Source organism: Pantherophis guttatus, chromosome 5 (assembly GCF_059756535.1).
Source record: "Pantherophis guttatus breed Tessera chromosome 5, ASM5975653v1, whole genome shotgun sequence".
Taxonomy (NCBI): domain Eukaryota; kingdom Metazoa; phylum Chordata; class Lepidosauria; order Squamata; family Colubridae; genus Pantherophis; species Pantherophis guttatus.
This window is the reverse complement of record NC_142067.1, coordinates 71683022-71707781: the sequence shown is the minus strand read 5'-3', so window position 1 is coordinate 71707781 and position 24760 is coordinate 71683022. Positions and strand designations below refer to the sequence as shown.

At 38.6% G+C, this 24760-nt stretch overlaps 1 protein-coding gene across 2 annotated transcripts in view; it reads left to right on the top strand.

The window, feature by feature from the left end:
- The window catches only part of IL1RAPL1 (interleukin 1 receptor accessory protein like 1), a 2053286-nt gene that overhangs the window by 328757 nt on the left and 1699769 nt on the right, over nucleotides 1–24760 (top strand). For both annotated transcript variants that reach the window (XM_087895235.1, XM_087895234.1), the window contains exon 2: nucleotides 22792–22897. In XM_087895235.1, coding sequence (XP_087751361.1) covers nucleotides 22816–22897 — 82 coding nt within the window. In that variant the 5' untranslated portion in view covers nucleotides 22792–22815. The remainder of the gene's footprint in view (nucleotides 1–22791; nucleotides 22898–24760) is intronic.

Sequence of the window (24760 nt, the reverse complement as noted above, 5' to 3'; positions counted from 1 at the left end):
TGCCTTCAAACTAAAAACAAGGCAGTTGTATTGTGTGCATGGCATATACTCATTTACCATATTTTTCAGAGTATAAGACACACTCCCCCACTAAAAGTGGGTGAAAATTGTGGTGCTTCTTATACACCAAATGTTGCATCAGCCATACTTGGGGGGAGGGGGGAATGAGTTTGTGCGGCAGCAGCAACGGCAACAGGCAGCTGATTGGAGGAATTCTGGGAGGCTGATCCAACTACCAATTGGAGAAGTGGGATCCAACCAGTTCAGCAGAACCATTTCTTAAAGTTTGGCGAATCGGCTGATTCCACCACTGCCTGCCCTGTTCGTTGAGCAGTTTGCCAAGGATGCCCTGCCGCTGCCTGCCACACTGCTGCCGGGCCTGCCGCACCACCGCTGAGCCTCCTGCACTGCCGTCGGGCCTGCCACACCTCCACTAAGCCTGCCACCCCACCACCACCTGCTGCCCTGTCACTCCACCGGCCCTGCTGCCCTGCCTCCACCTGCAACCCTGTTACCTCACCGGGCTGCCACCCCACCGTCACCTGCTGCTCCACAGCCCCATTGCCCCACCACCCCGCCTGGACTGCTGCACCACCTGGACTGTGTGGACTATGTGGATTGTGAGCCCAGAGACACAGCAAGAGGTATGGCTTGGCTTCCAGTGCCAGAGAGGAAGGGAAGAAAGAAGGAAGAAAAATACTACAGTACCTCCTGACACTACATGTATGTAGTACCATAGTATTTTAAACTGGAAATAGTGAAATATGCTGAGGAAGATGGAAACAGAGCAGTGGAGAAACATTTTGGACCACCTCCAACTGAATTTCCACAAAAATGGTAATATATGAAACCAAGTGCATTGCTGTACAGAAAGGCATTCAGGATTTTACTGGATCACCATCGTGGTGCTTCAGATTTATGAGGAGATATGGCCTTGCTATGCGCACCAAAACTAGAATTGCACAAAAAATGCCAAAAGAGTATGAATCTAAGATTCTGTCTTTTCATACATTTGTAATAGACACTAGGAAGAAAAATAATTTTAAAATTGGTCAGATTGGGAATACGGATGAAGTCCTGCTAACCTTTGATGTGCCATCTAATAAGACTGTTGATCTGAAAGGTGCCAAAATCATAACCGTGAAAACCTCAGGACATGAGAAAGCACATTACACGGTTGTGTTGTCCTGCTGTGAAGATGGCACCAAATTGCCACCAATGTTAATATTCAAAAGGAAAACCTTTCCAAAAGAAGTGATTCCAAAAGGTATTGTTGTGCATGTCCATGAGAAAGGATGGATGGATGAAAATGGAATGAGAGTATGAAAAAGTGTGGTCCAAACATCTTGGAGGGCTTCTGAAAAATTCTGCTTTATTAGTGCTCGACCAGTTTAGAGCACAGATTAGCAAAACCACAAAGAAAAGATTCAAAGAAGTGAAGTCTCATCTAGCAGTAATTCCTGGGGTCTTACCAGCCAGTTGCAACCTCTTGATGTTTCCATCAACAAACCATTTAAAGTCTATATGCGAGAAGAGTGGAACAAATGGATGGCTGCTGGTAATCATGATCTGACACTTACTGGATGAATAAGGAGGCCCACTATCACTCAAGTTTGTGAATGGGTGAAAACATCATGTCACTCAGTGAAGGACGAAATTGTTGCATGGTCATTCAAAAAATATGACATTAGCAATGCCTTAGATAGAACTGAAGCTGATATCATATATAAAGGTAGCAAAAAAAGTGATATCAGTGATCGTGAGCAACTGAGCTTTCTAAATTCTAACACTAGCAATGATGAGTTCTTGGGGTTTCCAAAAAATTAGAAGAGTGCTTGAACCTTAAAGTCTCACCTCATTTGTTAATGATAGTGATGATGGTTCTTAATACCGCTGTTGCCTTTATATGGTTGAAATACTATTCTGCTATATTTTATTAAATATATTACTACACCATTTGGTTCAGAATATTTTTTTCTTGTTTTCCTCCTCTAAAACCTAGGTGCATCTTATAGTCAGGTGAGTCTTAAACTCTGAAAAATACGGGTACATTTGATTTCTAATTTCCAACAGATCTCATGCAGGCCAAACAAGGAAACCCAAAGGGCTGGTTGTGAACTGAGGGCAGAAATCCCCAGGTCTGTTTTAAAGGGTAAACTGAAATCTTTGAATCTCTTCATTTTGTGTTCTGTTGTGTGAACAAAATTGTCCCGTAAAATGTCTAACCTATATATTCCCACTATTCCATGGTTCACCAAGGGTTAACATCACCACACAACCCATAACTCCCACAATCCCACCTTACCTTAACTCCCCCCCCCCCGGGTACAAAAGCACCAGCCACATGGGCATCGGACAGTTCCAGATACACACTTGAAAGGAAAGGACATAGGTCAGTTACTTTATATGTTTAAGCCTGTGATATATTTAAGCTGTAAATAAATATATTTCAACAAATACTAATCTGCATCGAGAGTTATTGGGTTAGATCCTCCCTATTCAACAAGATGGTAGCAGAGGATGGTTTCCCATAACTCCCAACCATGTCTGAGCAAGCTGAATGCTCAATGAAGAAGAACAGAATAAACACCAGAGCATTTATCAGGCAGATGGCAGCGCAACTTACGCCCACTGGAACCATATCCAAGACCACCCCAACTGGAAAAGTGCAGACCATAGACTTGAGCACGCCATCCAGGGGTGAGGAACTACGAAGAGAAGAAAACGATAACTGCAGAGACGCATCACAAAAAAATGATGACCTCAGGCAAGCCATACTGAAAATGATGGAAATGCCTGCCTCAAACGAAGACCTCGTAGCGAACCTCCAGAAACTGCTTAAAAACCATGGAGCAGCGATCAAGGGACCAGAATCTAACCTACGGGCCACCACACTGGTAAGAGAGGAGCCATCTCAGCCCGGCACACCAGAAGCAGCAGAAACAACTTTTGCGCCCTTTTCATGGTGGCCATCTTGGAATGACCAACAGCCAATGAGAGGTCTGGATTCAAACCTCTTGGCGTGAAATAGCCCCAAACTCGAAAAAAACAAAGGGGCACCCAAAAATAATGGAGAGTTACAGAAACAAATCACCAGGAGCTCACCTACTGAGCTCGAGATAGAAAAAGCCATCGAGACCCTCTTGGCAGCATTCGGCCCCACCTACAAGCCGCCCAAACCTCCTGCGGGCCCCAGAATGACCCCTGGGGTCCAAATAAATGAGCAAGGGACACCAACCATGACACGCCAGAGGAACGCGACAACAGCTGCCAACAAACCACAGCCACCCACCTCCAGCACATTGATCCTATGGCGCACCGTGAACCATCCGGCGCAAGATCCGAGACCCAGGGATCAAGCGGACTACTCACCAGCACTGAGACCTCCGCTGGGCTTCTCGGCCTGCTCCATGACCAGCACCTGCAGACCGGAGCCGTTCGCCAGCACCACAGACCAACCGATCTTCTGGAGGCCCCATCTGGTGAACACGAGTCTTCCAGGCCTCCCGATGACCACCGACGACAATCCCGCAGCACAGGACCAGTTCTGGACTTCCACGGCCCAGCTCCGGGCTCTCCAAGGGGTGAATCCGACCTTCCCCTGGCAGGGCTGGGCCTAGCTTCAGGAGCTGGGGCCATAAGCTCCTCACCCAACGGATCCCAGCACAGAATGAGCTTCGCGCATGCTCAGTTCGCTCCTATTGAAAATGGAAGAAAAAAAATAGACGCTTGTTTTTTTAACCTGTCAGCCTGTATACCAACCCCTTACTGTGAGTTCCCTCATATCCAGGACCATGGACAGCTGCCTTTTGTAAGTAGCAGTTCTCACAATTCTGGGGCTTTACCCAATGGTTTTCCCAAACTTCAATTAGATGGGAAAAATCTTCTGGAATGGAGCCAACAACTCCAAATAGTATTTATGAGGGAAAATGTACTTTTTCTAATTTCTAAGCCACCCAATAAGCCATGGTCTTTTGAGTTGATTGTATGCACCACAAAGCATTTTGTTTACTGTTAGCGAGTATATCACCCACCATGTATCCCAGCATAGGTAATCACCTGACCGTGTTTGAGGTTATGCAAAAACTCTATGGCTTGTTCTACAGTAGGAGCAGGGCCACCACCACAAGAATTTCGAGGGATTTTCACTCAGCCAGACTCAGGCCAGGGATGTCTATGAGTGAGCATTTATTAAAACTCAATGCCACTAGGGCTGAGTTACTGCAGAGAGGTGAGACCATCACGGAAGAAAGCATGACGAGTATTATCATAAACTCACTAGACCACAGCTGGGATAACTTTGTCACCCAGCTAGACAGTCTGAGCATAGGGCACATATCACTAGACAGTCTCACCAACAAATTAATTGCAGAAGACAGCTTAAGGAAGGACCGCCACATGTCCAGAAGGGAACACAGAACCATAAAGAGGGTTGAGTTTCAGGACAGGATAAATAGCATCCCTGAGTGTTTCTCATGTGGTTCCAGGAACCATTTTAAAAGGGACTGCCCCAGAAATACTAGGGACAGGGGGCACAATGAGCGCAGGGAAAGGCCCGAATCCGGAAGGAGGTACCAAATACAGACCCACACAGGAATGGGGGCGTGAGTGGTCTCCCAACCCCAGGCAAGAGCACAGGGACAGCTCTCGAGACAGCAACACGGGATCTGTGTATGGCTTTAGACATGGGGAACCAACTCTTAGTCAGGAAAGCAAAAAAAAAAACATTTGGCTGATAGACTCAGGGGCCACCAATCACACCACATGCAATGACAAATTATTTACCACCTTCACTGAGGTGAATTTTGAGATAAAAGTAGCCAACCAGAGCAGAGTAAGAGTAATTGGGAAAGGAAACGTACACATCCCAGGGATAGGAGAAATAGAGGGGGTGTTATTCGTACCTGATATACCATATAACGTACTGGCCACAATTAAATTAAGTCACAATACTAACATTGAGGTGGTATTCAGAGAAGGTAGCGCACACATGTCCTACAATGGAGAAAACATCGGGGAAGTAACAGTACATGATGGCCTACCATACTTCATGCCAAAAAAGAGCAATCAACAATGCGTAAACGCTAACTTGGTCAGTGAGGAAAGGGAGAAAGGGGAAACAGAGGGGGTCAGCCAGGAGACCACCAATTATAAATCACCCGAAAATACCAAGATTTCCCTAGGGAAATCCATCCACGATAACTGCACTCACCTCCTCCATAGGAGACTAGGCCACATTAGTTTCCCAGTCGTCAAAAAGATGTTTGAATGTACTGAAGGGTTGAAAGTAAAGAGTTGCGAAAATTACCTTGAGTGTTCTGTCTGTAAATGCTCAAAGATCAAGGCTAGGCTGAGGCCAAAGAAATCAGGGCGGACCACTGACTCCACTTTCCAATTAATACACATGGACCTAGTAGGGCCACTGAGACCATCTATCAGATACAGAGAAAGGTTTTTCTTGACCATAGTGGACGACTTTAACTGCTACGGTTTTGTATACACACTCAAACACAAAAACGAAGCATTCCAGAGATTTAAGGAATTCTATAAGAGGGTGGAGGTTCAACATAACACCAAGATCAAACAGATAATGATGGACTGCGGTTCCGAATTTTGTCCAGAGACTTTTCCAAATGGTTGAAGGAACGCGGCATATTACATTTCACCTCCTCTCCATTTTCAGCCTTCCAAAACGGTGTGGGAGAATGCAAAAATGGCATCCTACAAACCATGATGAGATGTGTTCTGGAAGATGCAGGGATGAGTCAAGCCTTCTGGTCAGAAGCTCTCCATTATTCAAATTATACATTAAACAGGTTATGGTCCAGTGTGATTAACAAAACACCATATGAGATGATGCACAAAAGGAAGCCCAACCTGACACACCTCCACGTATTTGGTGTCCCAGCAGACGTACATATACCCAGACAATTAAGAAGAAAGGGAGACAAAGTTTCCAAAAGACTAAAGTTCATGGAGTACAAACCAGGAACGAAAGGCTTTAGATTCATAGATAGCAATAACAAATTTGTGGTATCAAGATCAGCAGATTTTCATGAACACACCAACTGGTCTAAACTACACTCCAACGACATCTTCCTTGGCGGAGACATATCCAAACATGAACAGAAGGAGAGGGACCAGGGCGCAGACACAGTTGATGTCACCAAACCCCACAGACCCAAACTCCATGGACTTAAGATAGAAGAATGGAAGGAAGGATACCCCACACTAAGTTTTGACAAACTCACAGACAAAGAAGCCGAATGCTTACATGAGGCGGACACACCACCGGACAGGCCAGTCAGGGCAAACAGAAATAAGAAACCGAAGAGAGTTGAGGACTACATTATCTCGATACAGACGAACAACATCACCCCCAGCTCATATGATGAAATACTCAAACTCCCTCAAGAAGAAAAAGAGAAGTGGGAGCAGGCCATGGAAACGGAGATGAGAAGTCTTAAAGACCTACAAGTGTACATGCCAGCCAAAGCGCCAGATGATAAAAAACCAATTGGGACTAAATGGGTATTCAAGATTAAACCACTGGAAGATAATAAGGTATTGTACGAAGCTAGACTGGTTGCCCAAGGGTTTGCCCAAAAATACCCAGAGGACTACACAGATACTTACTCCCCCACCGTCAGGGCCGAGAGTATCAAGAGTGCCCTGGTAATAGCCTCCATACTAGGACTAGGGGTATATCAGTTTGATGTACAAACAGCATACCTGCATGCTGATTTAGACAAGAAAATTTATGTCAAGGCCCCACCTGGAATTAACGATGGGAAAGATAGCACCTGGCTCCTGAACAAAAGTCTATACGGGTCTCAGACAATCAGGCAAAAGGTGGTATGAATGCTTATCCAGGGCTCTAAAATCAATGGGTTTCACAGCTACCTCAGCAGACAAATGTTTTTTTATAAAAAGGGAAGAAGGGTCAATCGAGAGTGTCCTCATTTACATAGATGATATATATAGGGAAACAGAAATCCAGATGTCATAGTTTTGCTTCTGAATTAAGGAAGCATTTCTCACTAAAATCATTGGGAACAGTAGATAAGTACTTAGGAGTTCACATAATCAAAACAGACAAAGGTTTCAGACTCTCCCAAAAAGAAAAAATCATAGAGCTATTACATAAATGTAACATGTCAGAAGCCAAACCCAGCGAAATCGCCATGCAACTGGACTTCCTAAAGAATATGTATAATGAAGCAGAGCCATTTACAGATAACAAATTGTACAGATCTACAATAGGATCACTGCTATACATAGCCAATTGGACAAGGCCCGACATTGCTCTAGCAGTCAACTTACTGTCCAGACATGTCAGCCAACCCACCGTATACCACTGGGACGCCATCAAGAAGATACTTAGATATTTGAAATACAGTGCCTTGAACCAGACATATCCAAGGAACCTAAACTATCATGCTACGCAGATGCCGATTGGGCAGGAGACATCAAAAGCCGGAAGAGCACTTCTGGCTACATCTTCTTCCTCAACAACAGTCCCATACATTGGTATACAGGTAAACAAAAACTAGTAGCCACCTCCACCACCGAGGCAGAGTTTGTCTGTATGTCCAAGGCCGCCAATAACTTAACCTGGTTTGATGACTTACTCAAATATATTTGGACAGAACCATTGTACCCCATAGTAATCCACGAGGACAATAAAGTGGCCATCGAAATATCAAAATCTGACGCCGTTGGTCAAAGGTCACACCACATTGATATAAAATGTAAACATGTTACACAGCTTTCAGAGATTGGCTTCATCAGAGCCATACATTGTGACACCAAGGAGCAAACGGCAGACATACTCACCAAGCCATTGCAACAAAAACAACACACATACCTTATGTCTAAATTATGTGTTTATATGTAACTAATATGCGTACACATGTACTCTCCATCAGTTAGACATTTAGAGGGGGTATTGTCACGTAAAATGTCTAACCTATATATTCCCACTATTCCATGGTTCACCAAGGGTTAACATCACCACACAACCCATAACTCCCACAATCCCACCTTACCTTAACTCCTCCCCCTGGGTACAAAAGCACCAGCCACATGGGCATCGGACAGTTCCAGATACACACCTGAAAGGAAAGGACATAGATCAGTTACTTTATATGTTTAAGCCTGTGATATATTTAAACTGTAAATAAATATATTTCAACAAATACTAATCTGCATCGAGAGTTATTGGGCTAGATCCTCCCTATTCAACAAAAATATCACTAATCTGTTTCACAAAGCTAAAGGGTTACTGAAAATTACTAGGAAAGTATATATGTATGCTAACTTCCTTAGTTGTGTTCTAAAGCAGGGTTCACTAACCTTTCAGACCTCAGGGACCACTAAATTCATAATTTTAAAACCTGTGGACCACTAATATGATCTGCCTAATGACTGGCTGGGTGACATGGCTAGGTGGTCATGTGACTGGGTGGACATGGCTAACTTGATGTCACTCACGTTGAGGAGCGCATCGCCAGCTTCTACTTGCCCCTCCCCTCCCAGCCACTCCTCACCTGTCCACCTGGGTGCCTTGGAGCTAAGCAACCACCATGAGAAAGAGTTGGCAAAACAGCTGGCTCAGTTCAAATTGGATCTGGCCAAGAAGGAGGCTCAGCAAAAGCACCTCACTGAGGAGTATGTGCATAGGCTTTCCAAGCATAGGGAAGACCCGCGGGAGTGCAAGGCCAGGTGCTGACACCTGGAGGCTCAATGGACTGAGATGGACAGCTCTTCGCCACCAGCGGCCCTCCATCCTTTGCCCAAAGCCCCACACCAGGAGGCTGAAGCGGAACCCAAGTTGGAATATCTGTTCCCCTCTGACCTGCACAAAAAGACCCTGAAGGGGGAGACTCTGCAGCAACACAAACGTTCATTGCACGTATCCGTCCCAGGGGCCCTAGTTTGAGGATCCTTGATTTAGGCCAATATAAAAAATGCAAATAATTTTTCTGTTGACCATCAACATTTTCTCACGGACCACCAGTGGTCCACGGACCACCATTTGGTGACCACTATTCTAAAGTATAATTCTCAAAATTCCTAAAGATTTGGAAAGTGTTAGGTTTTGGAAGGCAAGTATATTTTTCTTTTCTGAAGCACAGTTGCATGATCACCTCTAAATTGTGTATCTAGAGATGGTAATGTCAAGTCATACAATCTATGTTTCCATAATAGACTTCAGGATTGTAAATTATTTCACAAATTATTTCACTATTAACCCTAAATCATCTTGAAAGAACCTAGCCTGATTGTATTATCTTTTCTATAGAAACCTATTTTCAGATTTTTAGTACAAACCGATTTTTGTTTAGTTTGTAAATGTATTTCTGAACTCACAAACTAGTTATAAAGAAAGGTATACTAGGGAATTCAAAACAACAGAATGCATGATTAAATGCATCACGGCATTTAGATAAACAAATATGAAGTCTTTTGCATAGTGATAACTATATAAGGTTCATATATTTTGATGATATAACAGCTTCTGGCATTGTGGACATGGTGCTGGGGGGGAGGCTACACAGGCAGGTGAATAGAGGTGTGTGGCTTGGAGGAGCCCCACCATTACCACTCCAGCCTGACACCTAACAGGCAGTTCGGCTGCCCCCAAGCATGCACCATCTCCATTTGCCTGCTGTGTCTTCCCTCAGACCCCCTGCAACTGTAGAAGCTGTGTCGGCCTTGCTGTTTGCCTGTGTGACCCCCCCAGATGGTGAGGCTCCCCGATGGATGAAGCTTTGGTGCTTGCCCTGGTCTCTACTTCCTCTGCTGGAGACCTTGGATCCTCCCCCCAGTCCCCCTGCATTTAAAGTAACTGCGTCGGCCTTGTTGCTCACCAACATGACTCAGCCCCCCCACACATACACACAAAGTGCCAGAAACTGCACTGGCCTTGCCGTTTGCTTGCATGACCCCCCCCCAGTCCCCCTGCATTTGCAGAAGTTGTGCCAGCCACTTGCAGCAGACAAACGGCGGTAATGCGCGGCAGGCTAACTACCTTATCCTGCCTGCCTGACACTGAACTGGCAGTTGACCTGCCACCCCACACCACCCTGCACCTGATCCTGTCTGCCTGACAACAGGAGCTCGAGGTCAAATGAGAAGCCCCCGCCCACTGTTGCCTGCCCATTGTCCATGGCAGTTTCCTATTTTCACTTCCCCTCTCCATTGTAGTTTGTGCAGTTTGGCTGCCCCTCCCACTGTGCCGCAGCATCATTTGATCCCCTAGACACCCTCTCCACTTGCGCACAAGCATTGATGCCCTGCCAGCCCCCCCCCAGGCATGAGAAACAGTCATACATAAGCAGCCTTTGCTTTCCACATCCCCAGGCACCCTTCCCAGCCCTGCTTCCCCAAGGAGGTGCCCGGCCACACTTACCTCCTCCTCAAGGCTGCTGGTGGTGCTGCCATGGGGTGAGGCAAGTTGAGGCTGGGTGAAGAGGTGAGGCCAGGCCAGGGAAAGAGGCCAGACCAGGCAAAGAGGTCAGACTGGGCAAAGAGGCCAGGCCAGGAGCAGGGGCGAGAGGCCAGGTGGGGCGAAGCCAATGAGCACAGCCAGTCTCCATGTGCTTTCTGGCTCCTGTGCGAGTGCCTGCCGTGATGGGGTAGCTGGGCTGAGGCGATGCGGGCCGGCCCATTGCAGTTTCCAGGATGGCCACACAGGCTGGATCTGACCACATTGAGTTTGACACCCCTATAGACAAAATTTTAAATAACACATAGTATAAAAAACAAATAGAAGGATGGATGAAGGAGAGAAGGAAGGAAGGAAGGAAGGAAGGAAGGAAGGAAGGAAGGAAGGAAGGAAGGAAAGGAAAGGAATTTCCATTGTAAAATTTATCTTTTGATCTTAACTTGTATTTTATTACTACATTATAGGCGTGATTCAATGAAATAAATGAGTATTATTAGTTCAATTCAATTTAATTCAAAATAGAGTAAATCTATTTGTACCAAACAGGAATAGGACTGAATCGTGTGTGGGTAAGCAGCTGTGAGATGATAAATTTCAAGCACCTTGAATGATTACTATGACTTTTCTGAATTTTATCTCAGATTAAGATGCCTCTTATGACTTATTTATTATTATAAATAAGTAAATTTTTTATAAAGTTCCTAATAGAAAAGCAGGAGTATAAACGTTTTAAACAATAACCAGATAGTAATTAATCTCTTCATTGTTGAACTGTTAATTTTAAGTGGCAATGTTAACTTCATTGTGAGAGTTTAAAGTTAATTAGCTTATTTTCCAGTGGTTCTTCATTTGTTAAAATATAAAAATAATTCATTCTTCATATGGTATATTTATTTATTCTTCTGAGGGTGACTATAGCATGAAAAATTGTATTTATTGTAGATCCATGAGAATTAAAAATGAGAGATAGATTTAATGCTTCATTAACATAGTACAAACAGAGTATAATTTTACTTTCTCTGGAATGATGGAGACATCCCACCAATGAACTGTCATATCTGGAGTGTCAAAGGACACTTTTAGGACTACTGTGTCACTTTATGATTGCAATATGCTGTAGCAAATTCTCCAGAGAAAATGTGAGATTTCCATTCACAAGCTCCCAATGAGAGAGATATGAGAGGAATCTCTAGGCCTCTTTTATTAGTTCATTCATTCAGAATTTCTTTGGACATTTGAAGCTCTTCTTCCCAGCCTTTTTGTAGTCTGGATTGAAATGCTATTTATGAAATAAACTACCAACAAACCATTTTTCCAAATATTCCTCTTTTGTTTTTTTTATCAGCCTCTTCCAAATCTTTCTCAGTGGAGTAGTATTTCTTATGTTATAGTACCTAGACTTAGGGTTCCTTCATTTTCCTTAATTAAGGAGAAACTTTGGTGGAAGTTTGCATTAGACATCTTGCTGTGTAGAAACATATCAAATAAAAACAGTTATGTTATTAACCTTTATTACAGGAGCTTCTCAATCAATAAGTTACAAGAAAGGTGAAATAAAACTTTTTAACTTTTCAAATTGAGAATGTAAAGAAACATTGTGATGAAGTGATGAAGAAAGTAAGTCTTAAAAAGAAAAACCAGGATAATTGGGAAAGTTTAGTCTTGAAAAAGATGTCTAACAGGAATATGATAACACTTTTCAAAGTGCTGAAGTGCTATTGCACAGAAGACAGTCGAGCCCTGTCTCTATTCTCCCAGAGTTCAGGACATAGAATAATGGTCTTAAATTATCAGAAAACTGATTTTGGTTGAATACTAGAAAAACTTTCTATTTCTAAGAGCAGTCTGATAATAGAACCAATTACCAAGTGAAGTATGCACCATTTTCTGCTGGATGTATTCATGCCATTTATCAGGCATGTTGATATCAGAATGTGTGTACAAATGTATTTGGATCATAATGAACCCAATGACATTCTGGGTATCTTTCATTACAAATATCAGGTTGATATACAAATATATTTAAAACCAGGAAGATGCACTCTAACAAATATTTAAGCTATAACACTTATGAGCTTGCAATTGTCAATGTAACTGGCCAGGCAATGCAGATTGCTGCAAACATAGTCTGGAATGCCACAAGGCAGGGGTGGGTTCTAAATTTTTTTACTACCGGTTCTGTGGGCATGGCTTATTTTGATGGTCATGTGACAATTCTTTAGGATTTAGCAGAGGTACTGGTCTACCAGGCTTTTAACTGGTAGACCAGTAGCCCCAGACCCCCTTGGGATCGACCTGCAGCCCTCCCCTGTCTCCTAAGGCAGTGGAGCGTGTGGTGGGGATGCTTTTCAAGAAGTCACAAGGAGGGCTGAGAGCTGGTTTCTGTCCCACAAATAAGATTTGGTCCAGAACCAACCCCAACATGAAGGTCTTTTATTTGCTCCTTGTACTCCTTGTCTTTGCATTTTTAACAGGTAATAAGTTAAATTTCTGATGATGTCAAAATAGTTCATAACTCACCTTTCTAGACAGCTATTATCATGTCTAAAAGCAAGATACTCTTCTCCATCATGTGTCTGGAGTACCATTTAATCAAGAGCCTTTTAATTCCAGAAGTCCAAGTTTAAAGAATGGACTTCTGGAATTAAAGCTCCATTTTTTAACTAAAACTTAATTTACACCTGTTAGTTTTGCTTGAGCAGTGTGAACAATTGACAGTGTGATCCTCCAAAGGTCTGAAAAATATATCATTGATTTTTCTTTGGCATTTAAACTAGATAACCAACGTGAAAAAGTGCATCAAGGGAGGACTGGAAAGCCAATTCATACTGAACTGTATTGGGTTTTCTGTTGTTATTTGAATAAAATGAAAAGAAATCAAATAGTGGTATCTAGTGCGGAAAAAGAGACAAATAATGGGTCATTCTCAACACTTGAATTCTCTACACTTAAAATATCTAGAAATTATTATGGTTAAGTGAGTTTTGCCCCATTTTACAATTTTTCTTGCCATAGTTCAAATCAAAGTTCAAATCAAAGATTTGATAGTTCAAATCAGAGATTTGATAGTTCAAATCAAAGATTTCTGTATCCAACAGAAAGTATCCAACATCTGACCAATGTTGAATACTTAAATTTCAGTAGTCACCAATCCCAGTTTTAAAATGAGTTTAGAATCAGTGGGAGTCACTGATAACAATGAACTAACTAGCTACTAGTCCAGTCCTGCCTTTCTTTTCCTTCTGTCCAAGTTTTGCAAGTACTTTTTCCAGGTATATGTTTTATTCCAAAGTATACAAACCATTATTGTTAAGGAAAAAATGGGTCTTCCAAGCAATTTTAAAAGACACTGTCAGAATGACTCTGCTCTCAGCCCCCCTTGTGGCTCTTTGAAAAGCATCCCCCCCCTACATATGTAAATGAAAAGAATAAGCTTAAAAATCCTAGCCTTTTAAAATTAAAAATACGGAGAATTGGGAGGATTAATATGAGACACTAAGGGAGATGTTTCAAAAAGTAAGGGAGGCATTTAAGGGAAATAAAGAAGCAGAGAATTGGTTAGCTTGCAAAAAAAAAAAGAAAGAGAAAAGATGAATGAAAAGAAAGAGAAACAAGGAGATAATATTGAAAAGGAAATAATTGAAAAAAAAGATAAAGATGGTTACACTGGGTTCAATAGAAAAAATGGAATAAGATGAAATATACTGCTAATAATTAAAAAGATGAGGGAAAATTTTGAGAAATATACTTGATAAATGAAAGAAAGACCAGGGACTCCATAGTGGAAAATATAAAATTGAAAATGAATACAGCAATAGAGAGGGATGAAGGAAGGAGAAGAGAGATGGAAGAAGGAAGGAGAGAGAGGGAAGGAAGAGAAGGGATGAAGGAAGGGAAGGGAAATTAGAGTAGGAGTAAGGGTAAGAGAGGGAGGAAAAGAGGAGGAGAAGGAGAAAGGAAGAGGAAGTAGGGAGGAGAAGAAGGGGGGAGAGAAAGTAATAAGGAAAGAAAAGAGAGAGGTGGTAGGTTTGAGGAGAAAGATTGCTGTACAATAAAAAAGATTTTATTATTTTATTTATTTATTAGTTTGATTTACATGCTGCCCTTCTCTCGAGACTCAGGGCGGCTTACAATGCTTTTAAGCAATAGCCTTCATACTTTTGTATATACCTGCTTAGTAGGGCTTTTGGCGCCCCCTAAGCGGTGTTCTATTTTATACAAAGTTAGCTTATTGCCCCCACAAACTGGGTCCTCATTTTACCTACCTTGGAAGGATGGAAGGTTGAGTCAACCTTGAGCCTGGTGAGAATTGAACTCGCAGTAATTGCAGGCAGCTGGCAGCTAAATACTACTTTAACAGTAGTTTAGTCCACTGCACCACCAGGCTCCTTTGTAGGAAAAAAGATGAAGTGGAAGAAAGGCAACCCCAAACAAATATAAGGATATTAAGATAAAGAATGAATTGTTAAACTTTAAAGAATAAAAGAGAACAAATATGAATAAATAGCAATAATTAGAAACACACATACAAACTTTATTTTCTTTGAACAGAGTATTTGGCCGGTTCACAAATTTAAACAGTGTTTAGTCATTTCAATTAAATTTACAATTTCTATATTTCCTTTTTGCCATATTTATTCCTTATCTATTTTTTTAAAAAAAACAATATTACCCTTCATCCTCAACTCTAATCTTAATCAAATTCATTTTTTCCCTTCTATTCTATATTATACCCCTTCCCATTGTCATTTATTTTTATATCCATCCTCACATTGGTTAATTATGTAATGTTACAGTTGTTTAATATAAATTCAACATTTTAATATAAATCAATTAGTTATATAACTACCTTTTTTGTATATTAATCAATATGAACATGAATATTCCAATTATTTCCATGCAATCCAATTTCTTACAAATCAATTAATTATATTTACCAATAATAATAAACCAAATAATTTCCCCCATATATTCCTCCAAATTACAACTTAACCATTTCTGCTTTCAACACAATATACAATTAATAGTATCTCAATTATTACAATTCCCTATTTAAATACAGCTTTTTTTTCTTTTGTGTTTTAAAATCTTGAACTCTCCTCTTTTGCCCTAAATTTCCCATTGTTTGCACCTACCTTTTTTGGTGAGGAAAAAGAAAAGAAATCTGCCTCTGCCTAATTTTCCAATATTGCAGCAAACAGCAAAGCCAAAAGCCTGCTTTACTTTCAGTTTCGTTTTCAGCTTGATTTGCACAAGGAGAAAAAAATATTTGCTCCAGCAATTTAGCTCTTTGCAGCAAGCAGCAGAACCCTGCACAAAACAGCTGAGAGCAAATCAGCTGAGAGTCAGGAGGCCAATCTAATCAACAGGCTAATTAGCCTATGCTGAAGCTGAAAGGAGTTATTTTTTCTTGCTGTTTGCTTGCAAGGAGGTAACTGCACAGGCCAAAGGGTGGGGGCCACCCTCCTTGCCACGTAGCACCCCCTGCCTCCCCCTTATGGCTCTAGCGCCCCCCTGCCACCCCCCTTGCCTCTTACCGCCCTGTAAGGCATCCCACCGCCTCCCAGGGGGTGGTACCACCCACTTTGGGAACCACTGGTCTACTCATTTGTTTCCTTTTAATACTGATCAGCTGTAGGGCGGCCCTTTGAACCCCCGCGGCAAGAGTTTAAACAGTTTTTTCCCCTCTAGCCGATCAGCTGGGACTCAGGAGGCAGCAATACATTGGGGATGGGGCCAAATAAAAGGTAAGAATAACACGGGGGGTGGTGATGAAATGGTACGTAATCTAAAGCTGTACAGTCTAAGAGAATAAGGATGGGAGAATCGCGTTTTGTCTTTTTTTTCATAAGTTAGAATGAGACAAAGGTCGAATATCCATTGAACTCTATTCTCTGAAAAAATTAATGATGAGATTAAAATAAAAATATATTATAAAATTATGTATAGTTCACATTTTTAAAATGTATTGTAGCTTGTGTTGACTGACCTAAAATGGCATCGAGTGATGAGAGTGACAGCGGCGAGATTTTGAATTCTTTAAAACGAAAGAGAGGAGTGTGCAAATACATCAAAGACTGGGAAGCTACTTTTGCATGGATTACCAACAACGAAACTGACAGAACAAATATGACGGCCTACTGTAAATTGTGTCAGAAATTGTTCACAATTGAATATAATGGTATAAAAGCTGTCACACAGCATGCAAGCACAAAAAATCATTTAGATAAGGAGAAAATAGCTTCCAGCAACAAGCGAATCAATTCGTTTTTCATTGTTAAATACTCCTCTTTCAGTGTGAAAGTGACTGTAGCTGAAATGGCTGAAACTTACCATGGGATCAAACACCATATTTCTTTCCTGGCTCAAGATTGCGGTATTAAGTTAATGAAGCAAATTTTTGATGATTCAGAAATTGTAAAAAAGATGTCTTGTGGAAGAACCAAATCATCAGCTATTGTCAATGAGGTTTTGTATCCTTTTTCTATTGAGTTGGTTCTCAATGATCTTAAAATTGGAATTCCATTTTCTCTCTCCACTGACGCATCAAACAAGGGAAATCGCAAAATGTATCCCATTGTTGCACAATATTTTACTTGTGAAGAAGGACTGTGTGTGAAAATTTTAGACTTTTATGAGGATTCTTTCGAAGATTCTACATCAATAAAAAAATCAGCTGTGTCGAGTTCTTAGTGATAACGAATTGGAAATAAATAATGTTTCAGCTTACTCAGCAGATAATGCATCGGTCAATTATGGAGTGAACAAATCTGTTTACCAAAAATTATTGCTGGAAAATGACAATATTGTAGCTACTCATTGCAATAATCACATTTTACACAACAGCGCAAAAAATGCATTAAAGCAGTTATCTTTTGATATCGAAAATGTAGTGCTGAAGGTTTTTGCCGAATTTTTGAATTCTGCGAAGAAATGAGGAGAGTTGAAATTATTTTTTGAGTTTTGCGAGTCAGAATTCCACGAAGTTTTGCGCCATGTTCCAACACGTTGGTTAAAGTGGTCGAAAGACTTCTTTTAAACTGGATACCTCTAAAATCGTATTTTATTTCTCTTGGATCTGATGAGTGCCATAAGGTTATCTGGAACCTTATTTCAGATCAGGAAAATGAACTCGCAAAGGATGAAGAACCAACAATTTCAGAATTGTATTTATATTTCACGCACTTCTTCATGTCAATAATGCAAGACACCCTACTGAAGCTGGAAAGCAAGAAAACTCTTGCATGTGGTCTTCACATTATCATGTGTAAGCTGCGTGATTCTTTGCAAAAAAAATACAATGAGCAGTTTTTTGGAATGAAAGTTTTATTTGCCTTACGTAAAAAACATTTGCCTGAGAATGCCGTGCAAAAGTTCAAGAAAGAAGCCATCAACGTGTATCAAAGAGCCATTGCGTACCTAGAAAAGTGGTATAATTTCACCGATTCAGTATATGAGACGCTAAGTTGTTTCAATCTAATTGATCGCAATAATCCTCCAACTTTAGAAGAAATGACGAACATCTGGTTGTTATCACCATGGTGAGAAGAACTTCCACCCAACACTCTCTTCGATGAAATTTCTGCCTTAGAAGAAGTTTATGTTCATCTGCAGAGCGATTCATCCCGTGATAAGTGGATGTACTTTTTCAAGAAAGAGCCAGCTCCGAGTTTACTGAAACTGTTCCAGTATTGTGCATCAATTCCAGTATCAAATGCAAACGTTGAACAAATTTTCAACGTCATGGGAAATTTGTGGACTGACGAATGTAACCGACTGCTTCAACCATCAGTTCGAAGTGAACTTTGTATATTTTTTAATATTTCTCAACATTGTACTGAAATTAAAGAATTAGTCCTTAAACACAAAGAATTGATCAAAGTTGCGCATTCAAATAAAAAATACACACAACAGCAAAGTAAAATGTAATTTAATATTTTACATATTATTATAATATATTTGATGTTTTGAATTTTAAGTAAAGTTTTGAAGTGATTATTTTAATATGTGTTAAAATGTTTGTAAGAAAATATATAATTTAATTGTAAATTTTTTTTATTTTTTTACTACTTAACCACCACCACCCCCGCTTGTCTGCTATTTTTTGGAAGCAGACCTGGCAACTCTACTGTAAACTGAAAGAACTGAAGCATATGAATCATAATCAAAGCTCACCCAACTCAGAACATAACAGCAGATTTTACATAGAGCTACTAAGATATGGATCATTTTATCCAGGCTACTCTGGTCATGGAATTATAGACTTGACAAACTACCCAAGAACTAATGGCATTCCTTACTCTGAGGCTACCTGTCCTTTCAGTGATAAAGATTAGAGGCTATGCACTTTCTCCTTCAGACACTACATACAGTGACAAATCAATACAACTGTCTTAGGAGAAGCATAGTTTATGTCCCTGTTGACAAGTATTTTTACTCTCTAATAATACAATTTTTTTGTATTATTTTTGTATGAAAGTACTTGAAATATCTCTTTTTATACTTACAATTTCAAAACTAAAATAATGTTGCCTAAATTTTTGTTTCTGGTATAAGTTAATATTTGCTTACATAATTAACCTGCATATAACATTTAGATAATTTATATGACAAAGTAGTAAAGCCATCAGATGAATACCATAAATAGTTTTATTTATATAAATAATTTTATTTATGGTACATAAATAATTGTGTATGGTACACAACAAGCTTTATGAGTTAGTATAATCATGCCTTGAATTATCTTGACTGATTAATTTAATTTAATATTTAAATTTATATACCGCCCTTCTCCTGATGAAGTGACCTATACTGAAAAACATTCATGAGACTTGTTAGAAGCATAAAAATATATTCCAGTAAAATATTTGCCTGTTACCTTTCACATATAGCTGATGGTATATAATAATTGTGAATCAGTATTGCCTTGGCAGAAAGTATATTATTAGTAGATAAATGCATAAAGTTTAAGATGTGTAAATAGCAGTAAAAAGATAGTAGCTTATATGGATTGCAAGAAATGAATATTTATCAAAAGAAGGAAAAATGGATGTGTTTTCTTTGTTGGTCTTTTGCTTTATACTGATTTTGGGTGGATTTTTTGGGGTAGGTGGGTTATATTGTTATATTGTTCTTTGTTTTAAAATGCCTGGAATCACAGGGAGTTGAGTGGCAAATGAATTTAATAAATTATAAATTAGGAAAAGAAACGTGTGTAAAAATGAAGCAATATTTTCCACATAGATGTGATTCTTTGCTGTTGGCATCATAAGAATCTGAAGCAGGACAGTAGTTTGAATTTCCCATCTTAATTAATGCACTCATTTTGTAATTTTCTTAAGCGATGACTTCAAATTTACAAATTTACAAGTCAGACTTGTAAAAACTTGTAAAAACATACACATACATCAGAGATGAAATGCTCCCAGTTCGGACCAGATCACCTGATCCAGTAGCGATGGTGGCGGGTGGTTCAGAGAACCGATAGCAAAAATCCCTGCCCTTTTTTCTTTGGCCGAAAAAATGCTTTTAAAAGAAAACAAAAGCCTCTGATGATCAGGCAGCTCAGCCCACATATTCTAATTATATTTTGCTGGAAGGAAATAAGAAACCAATGATCTGATTTACACACATACAGTAGGTTAAGTTCTGCAAGACAAGGTAGAATTGTGTGAATGATAATAATTTTCATTTCCAATCAAAAAGATTTGATCTTATTTCATTAAAGCATGAAAATTATCTTAAAATGGAAACTGAATCCTGAGGCTTTTAACATATAATTATGATTTTCAGAATAATATAAATACATTTTTCTGATAATTTTGTAAAGACCTTTAAAGAGTAAAACTGAGTACACAAAACTGGGTGCAGTTTCAGAGTTAATATGCTTACTGTCATGGTTCTGAGTAATGCTTCCAACCAATTCAAGACTCTGAGGCCTTGGCTTCCTTCCGAATCCGGTTTATTGGGTACATCATATATGCATGGTTAAAGGTGAAACCAACACTGAATAATTCCCATGTTTTTGTTATAATTAAAGAATAGATACTGTCCACCCCCTTTGTGTCATGTTAGCCAACCAAGCAGGTGATGAACTTCTCAGCACTCCCTCTTGCCGTTGCTTGGGCTTGCTGATTTAGCTTTGGTTCTCAGGAGCCTTATCATTGTTATGTCTGGCACATTGGAGGAAAACATTCTACATTCCATAAGTCCCCCTCCCCTCCCCATAAGTTGCCATAAGTATGGCAACTAAGAAACAAAGCAAGAAATATATGGCTTCAGCTAGAGTCATTTTGAGAGTTGACACAACTATGCTGTTCATACCACCAGCCTTTGTGCTCAGTTTGATGAATCAATTTCTAACCCATTTTATCAATTTAAATATGGTCTGTTTTTAATAAATGGATGAAAACTAATAATTAATAGTCAAATCCCAAACATTAAAATCTGCTGCCTAGTAATAAAAAAGTAGGCAAAATTTAGCAAACAAAAATTATCAATTTAAACATTGAGTGTGTCAAAAGATACTTTTATTATGTTAGTTCAATATTTGTTTCAAATGAACTGATGAAAAACTGTTTTCCAGAATTTTTCCTAATGTTACAATAATTGGAAGTTAATAGTCTTGGTTGTTTCAAAAATAACAAATGTGAGGTTTCATTAATATCCAGATTCTGCTTTGTGGCTAGATTTTGCTGCATTTCTATTCCTTCTAAACATGAATATTGGCAAAATGGGGTACTTCCATATGCACAATTATTGTTTCCTTTTCTGTATTCACATATATAAATCTAGATGATATACAATTTTGTGTTCCCTGAAACTTTCCCTACAGTCACAATACTTGTTTTCAGTATCGAAAGCCAAAGAAGATACAGGAAGCTTTAGAATTCCTTTCAGATCTTGTTAGTGTAAATGAAATGTTAAAACATAGTGGTTGAAAATGTTGTTGATGCTTTGGTCTGTGTTGTATTAGAGATGTCTCATTGTTCTGCAATCATGCTGGCTGAGTACTCTTCTTGATCAGAAAAAGTTTGAGTGGAAGAATGCCTCTTTTCAAAGTTTAATTGAAATGTGAGAAGTCAGAAAAGTTGCAGACTGCTGAAGCAATACTGTTAATACATAATTCATCGTTGCTGTGAGTTGGACATACAAGATGAATGGATGAAAATGAATGAATGAATGAATGAATGAATGAATGAATGAATCAATCAATCAATCAATCAATCAATCAATCAATCAATCAATGATGGAGTCTTCTATCACACCCACAGACATTTAGGGTGATCTCCTAGTTAGTTAAAAAACATCAGAATCTGAATTCAACCCTGCAACTATTAAAAGCAATTATCTTATCATAAAACTGAATGAGAATTGCCGCCCCCCCCCAAAAAAAAATTGAAGACAGATTTGGTAGAACATTACTAGAAATAAATGTACAAGTAACAAATTTTAGATCAATTCTACTCTTTTTAGTCAACTTCTGTGTTCAAGATAGGAATGTACATGTAATGAATAACCTTCATTTTTGCAAAGATTTGTTGGGAATTACATATATACTGTATAACAACCAAACATGAACACACAGACACCAGCTGCCATCCCAATTTCTTTCTAGAGTCTAGCTTTCACAATTGTCAAGTTAAGAAATGTTCCATATCCTACCTCAACATATTGCTGCCTCAGTATTTGGCAGTGAGATACTATAGATATGGAAGAAAATATTCAACTATATTATAATTTTTTGCTGTATAATTCTAATAATAGCTAACTGCATGGGAATACCACTTTCTTCAAACAAGAGGAACATTCCAAAAATAAATTAATACTGTCTAGGAAGGCACAGATGAATATTATTGCCTTAAAAGTCTGATCCGCAAACTGATTTAGACTTCAATTGTATTATGCTGAAGTCATTTAAATATAATACTATGGACCATAATTCAGTATGGACTCCCATTGATTGCAATCTCATTACAATTAACTTTGTTCAATTGAGCTATGCATTCTTCTTTTTAAGAAGTATAATTTCCTTCTTATATGTACATCTATATGAACATTTCCATTCCTCAATGGAATAAGATTTTACCACAATATTACTTAAGTAAACTGTTTATACATTGTTTAAAAGTTTTAATTTGTAAGTCACTGAGTGGGAAAAAGGGTCTTTATGATTTTGAATAATATACTTTTAAATAATTAAAAGTAATTTTAAACCTAACCAGCATTCTTTAGATACGTATATAAAGTATATTATAAGAGGTAAACTCTTTGCAACTCTTAAAGTTCTTTGTCATCAAAAACCAATAAAATACTTCAAATATGTCTTGTTTTTGCTTTAGGGAACAGCCTTGGAGAACTAGAAAATGAATGTTCCAGTTCCTCACTTAATTATCTTCTATGCAAGTCTTGTTCAATGTTTGAAGGTTGTGACCAAAAGGGGTTCAGGTAAGAAGATTGTTTTTCATTTTGTCAGAATGTATGGAAATGAAATTGCATATACAGTATATATATATAAATATATGTGTTTGAATGTGCATTTTGATTATATCAAAGCAAAAAAGTAGTTTTTCATGAAACAAAATATCCTTCTTACATTTGTTTTACATATACTATTAAACATGATCTGTTAGAAATAATTTTCAGTTGGTTCATCAATGGCAAAGGATTAGATTCTACTTCATGCTTACAACAGACCTACATAAATTAAAAAATGATAAGCAAAATCAAATTGATTTTAGTAGTGCTCTAATTGAGCATAAATCTTGATACTAATATTATAGATTATAGATAGAAAAAAAACAACCCAAAATCTGTCTATGATATATAGTTGTGGTGATGATGTACGAATTTCCCATTGAAGTAAAAGATTCAGTTTTGCATATGTGGTCCATAATATACTTGATGTTTGTTCTCATTAAGTAGGAAGTGTTAAAATGCATGATTATTCATTTAATGTTACTAGGATTGCATATTTAGTTTTTTATGTGCTGCTTGCAAATTTTGTATTTAGTTGGTTGTTCAATCACATGGTGGATTCAACTATAGCTTTAATATATTTTTCGGCATAGATCTAGCAATGGAATTTTGTTTTTGTTTTTTAAAGTACAATATATATTGTAGAAATATGCTTAATTCTTAGCATGGTTTTCTAATATTCATATCAGAAAATGCTGCTGAAAGAAGAGATCTTGTGGATAGCTATATATTTAATTTTCATATTAGGATTTATAATAGGGATTCTTATTTTGTAGCAAATTTGCTTGTTTTTCAGGTAACTTCACTTAAAGGTTAAGTGAAGAATAATTTAAAGGTTGTTATTCTAGACAGCTGCTTTTTGAAAGAAAGTGTACCAGAGGTATTAATGTCAGCAGGTTAGCATTTATATACTTCCTGTTATGCATATAAAAGGATGTGTTATGTCCAAAATAGCCAATGTCATTGCTAATCATTTTGATGAAATAACGATAGGCGACTTTCTTGTTATACAGATATAACTATATTTGATTAATATCTTCATGGAAGATATTTTTAATATTACTTGATATTTTGTACAAAGAAAACTTTTGAAATATAAGCTGGGAAAGAATAAAACTAATTAAACATGAATGGAGGAAAACTAAAAGAAAAGGAATTAAAAGTATAATAATATGATATGGTATCTATATATTAGAAAAATGGTATGGCCATTGTTATATCATGAAACTATATACCATTTTATTCCATCTTCTATTGAATTATGTTCAACTGTACCAAATTGAATTACATACAGTTGTGCACTTTGAAAAAGTTTACATTGAATTATAATCAGCATACATTTTAATAGCAAATTTAGTTTTAGAAATATTTAACTTGATTTTTGAAGGTAATTAAGAAAAAAGTGACCTTTTTTATCATTTGTGAAGGACTTTGTACTGGACCGACTTCATGCATTTTCTCCTTAGCTTTCATTTTAGTTGTATCTCTGTTGATCAAACTATATTAATTTCACATATATTTTAATTCCTGTAGTTATTTTCAATTGTTGAAGAATTTAATCAGAGAGCATTAAAAAATATTCCAGCATTGTCCAGCTTCTGTAATGATGTGCGCACTTGCAAATCCATTCATGGGGATAATATGCATTTGTCCTTCTGGCTCCCTCAGGTGGAGTTCCTTACTTCTATTATTGTACATTTCCAGAATTCTTCTATGAGTCTTGGTTATTGCTACCTTCCTATCTTTTATTCAAAAAGAAATTACTTTTAAAAAGCTGGTCCCAGGATTCTTGTTTTTCTGTAGATAGGAAAGTATCTTGCTGGTATGGTAGTC